The sequence below is a fragment of the Crocodylus porosus genome, unplaced genomic scaffold (genome assembly GCF_001723895.1).
Source record: "Crocodylus porosus isolate Cpor-Errol unplaced genomic scaffold, CroPor_comp1, whole genome shotgun sequence".
NCBI lineage: Eukaryota > Metazoa > Chordata > Crocodylia > Crocodylidae > Crocodylus > Crocodylus porosus.
In genome coordinates this window covers 8293608-8297424 of record NW_017728917.1, presented here as the reverse complement: position 1 = coordinate 8297424, position 3817 = coordinate 8293608, and the positions used below count along the sequence as shown (strand labels likewise).

At 40.7% G+C, this 3817-nt stretch overlaps 1 protein-coding gene across 1 annotated transcript in view; it reads right to left on the bottom strand.

Annotated features, from left to right (window-relative positions):
* RYBP (RING1 and YY1 binding protein) overlaps nucleotides 1-2136 on the bottom strand; it is a 12178-nt gene extending 10042 nt beyond the window's left edge. Inside the window, exons 1-2 of the mRNA XM_019536991.1 lie at nucleotides 1996-2136; nucleotides 421-503 (exon numbers count right to left, since the gene is read on the bottom strand). Coding sequence (XP_019392536.1) covers nucleotides 421-503; nucleotides 1996-2136 — 224 coding nt within the window. The remainder of the gene's footprint in view (nucleotides 1-420; nucleotides 504-1995) is intronic.
* Nucleotides 2137-3817: the final 1681 nt, after the last annotated feature.

The following is a 3817-nucleotide window of genomic DNA, read 5'->3' as shown; positions in this document are numbered from 1 at the left end:
AAAAAAAGAAAAGAAAGGATGCTCTTCCTGGAAAACAGTGACACCCTCAAACAACTCAGCTAGATGCAGGAGGGGTGGTGTTCATGCTCTTGCAGACTTACTCTAAAAGCAGAGCTAAGTCTAAAGCAGCTTGCTGCTGCTGCCCAATATGTGGCAAAACCAGGTAAAGTGATGTCCCTAGTTGCTGCTGTGACCAGTAGCAGCAGGACTGGATTTCTTAGATAGGTAATGCTGTTCATAAGGCAGATGGTGGGCAGAGAGAAAACACAAGAACAAAATTTATGAAAAAGTTAGTCAGGAAGGGAAAATTGGAAGAGAAACAATGTAAACAAGCTCTTTGCTCAACAGCTTTCTATTGCAAACTATTGTCTGAAGTAGAATGACATTTCGGCACATAGTTCACTGGTTCTGCAGTCTCACTAGAAATGCATATACTCATATCTTCTGTAATCCTCATCCAAGCTGTTATCACCTTGAAGTTCCTCCTGCTTGGCCTGAGCCTCCTATTAACGAAGCAGTTCACAGAATATTTTTACAGCACTACTTCCGATTTTTACAACTCGAGAAATAGCAGGACTTCAAAGCTGGCTTGTGATGGAATTAGAAGAATCCAGGCCCTCTGGATCCCACGCTTCAGAAGCTGGACGCCAAACACACTATAAAATGCATTAATGCTGTAACCATCTCTCCAAGAACCTCTGCAACATCCTTGATCCCCAAACTGGTTACAATGATGATCCAATGCTACATATGGCCTGCCTGGACCATGTCAGGAGTATTGCAATTAACCAATCCTTGGCCAAACACTATTATACTATTTGAATGGACATGGTCTTCGTCTTTCCCACACTGTCGCTAGAACGTGCAAGCCTAGTAATTTCAGTTCCAAAGCTCGAAAACAAGGTAAGCATTAACCCCCTGACAAACTGTTAATATGCAGTATCTACAGTGCCTACACTCCAAGGACTAAGAGAGGGTAAGGTTTACAGTACGATCAAGAGTGCAACTGCAGGCTGTGCATTCATATCAAAGCAGTTTTAAAAACTCGCTAGCTTGGGTACCATTACTGCTTGCAGCACAGTCCTAGCAGAAGCTCCGTTCAGATTGGCCACCCCAAGTATTTAATTAGGGCAGCAAACAAATCTCGATGCTGCAGCTACCAAGCCCTATGCTAGCAAGTTTAAAGCACCAGCTACACAGTCATGCCTCTGACGACAATGTAGGCATACCCGCAGGAACATTAAATCACCAGGCATCCCTGTTTAAATAATGCCAGGCTACTGATTAGTCCGCTCTTCAGAATGTCAGTTCTTTGGCTTCGCTCAATATTATGTGCCAGTAAAACCAAGACAGTTAAAAGATACCTACTGTGAATGGTGGTAGGTGCTTTCACAGACTAATAAGTCTGCTGCATAAACTTACTTTGGAAATAGAAAGAAAGCACCACACTAAGGACTGCTAGCGAGTGTCGTCTTTGTAAGACCAGAAATTAAATCAAAAACTAGTTTAAAAGCTGCTTAGTGGTTTCCTGGTTCTTTGGTGGAGAAAGACAATACTATCTACCAATAAAACCTTTATATTGATCAATGATGCATGCAGACAACAGAAGCAACACAACAAACGGTTCCTACTGCCATCACATGAAGGTCTGTGCAACTAAAAAAGCCTCTCAGTAAACAAGGGAAGGGATTTTGCTGGTAATTCCTGTGCTTATATTAAAGCAAGTTCCAGCGGTTCTGCTTAATTACAAAACACACTGTAACTGGCTTAAACCAGGCATGCTGCACCTAAATTCTTCAAACACATGCTTACAGCCTAATCCAGTTTATAACATGGCTGTATTAACTTCTGAAGTGAATACAGATAATATGAATTCAACTCCTCCTCATGCTGCATTTTGAACTCCTTAATAGTTAGGATTTTAGAGATGAAGTGAAGAAGGCAAAGCTATGTCAAGTGCTGCATGGCTTTGGTTACCAGGAAATTTAAACAAACGTTCTCTTGCACACCAGACAATGAAGTTGTAATGTAAGCATAATTGTCCTTGAAAGCTTTTTTCTGTATAATGGTTGCTAAGACAGTGTACATTAAGAAAGCTTCTTTGACAGAAGACCATTTTACCAATGAATCATCCATCTTCAAAAATGTTCCCCCTGGAGGAATCAAGGGTAAATGGGATTAAGGGTAAATCTACTGAACTATTTTGTTGTTTTTAATGGAAGATTGGGGGCAGTTTCACTTCTGTATGTTTTATAGAGATGATCCTACCGCTTGACTGCATAGCAGGTAGCGGACATAAAACATGACACGCAGAACTATTTAGCTGGTATATAAAAAGGCAGATTTTACTAAACAAATAAATGCAGTCAGTCACACAAAAAGCTCGCTAAAATAGCAAAGATGACCTGAAATGCAACCTGTTGATCTTTTAAACTTTCAGGAATAGTAGAATTTTGCAACTTTTCCTTGTCACCCGTTTATACGGTTGGATAAAAAAAACTGAACAGTTACACATTATTGCTTGATCTTCATATCATCTGTCCTAAAAAGACCGCACAACAAAGAGTTGCCAAATCCTTGGAGAAAGGGGGATGATGCTGTCTCCCTATATGACTGACCTGACTGCTTGAAGCTGCTTTTTCTGCAGTGACAAACTTTAAATTATTTGCTGTTTTATATAACGAGTTAGATCAGAAACTCTTACCATTTGTGCTCATGCACTTTGTCTAACCAAGAGATACATCAAGGATACAGACTACCAATGTCAGACATGCTTCAAATAAGGTGATCTACTTCCCAGACTTTCGATTTGCTCCTTATGATGGTAGCCAGGTGTGGAGCTCTGCTACAACTTTAATGACTGGGGAACTGATAATAACATACTATATTTACAACCTTCCCAACCCACACTTTCTGCCAAAGTCTGGACTGCTGCACTTCCCAGTAAAATATAAAACTCCTTTAAAAAGGGGCAGTATCAACCTAGGGGGTAGGAAATCACATTTGCATTTGAAAATACCCTTACTTGTAACTTCAAAAGATGCCATAAACTGGAATAAAAATCCCCACAGAAAAAACGGGGATGGGGCAGGTTAAACATTTCCCCTGCTTGTTTACTAGAAAGCACCATCTATTCGGTGTTGCAGCCTCCAGGCTGGTCAGGGACATAATTCTTGCAGTGCTCCACCAATCTCACGTGCCTCCTCTACTCCACAAAAAGGTGAAAACTGCAGCAGAAATCTGAAATTGTGTGCATAGTAAAAGGGGGAGCAGCAGGCAAAGGCTGGGATGGGTAAAAGGAAAAGACCTGCCTGGGAGAAGAGATTAAATAATTTTTAAAATGGCATTTCATAGTTTAAAGGAACTATCATTTATTTGGATTTCTAGCAAATTTGGGGAAAAGGGAAGAAAAATGCTCAAGCGAGGAGGACCAAACCTACTGAAAAAGCAAAAGAAAAAAACCCCATTGATTAGGGAGCTGTTGATACTCAAGCTACAATAAGGACAAAGATTTTGGGAGGGAGAGAGTGGTGATAGGGCTAGGCCATATTTCCCCTTGGAATACAGTAAATTAATCTATTGCAGAGCAGTGGGCTACCACAGTACAGAAGGATCCCTCTGCACTAGTTTAATACCCCACTGTGTTCCAAATCCTTCTGGACATTTGACATTCAAGATCTACAAAAACAGACTACAGAAAGAACATGGCCTCAGAAACGAAGATGAACCACTTTGGGGCCAAATCTTGCTGAGACAGAAAGAACACTGAGCTTTAATGGACTTTCAACAACCATTTGACTGCTGAAACCAAAACAGA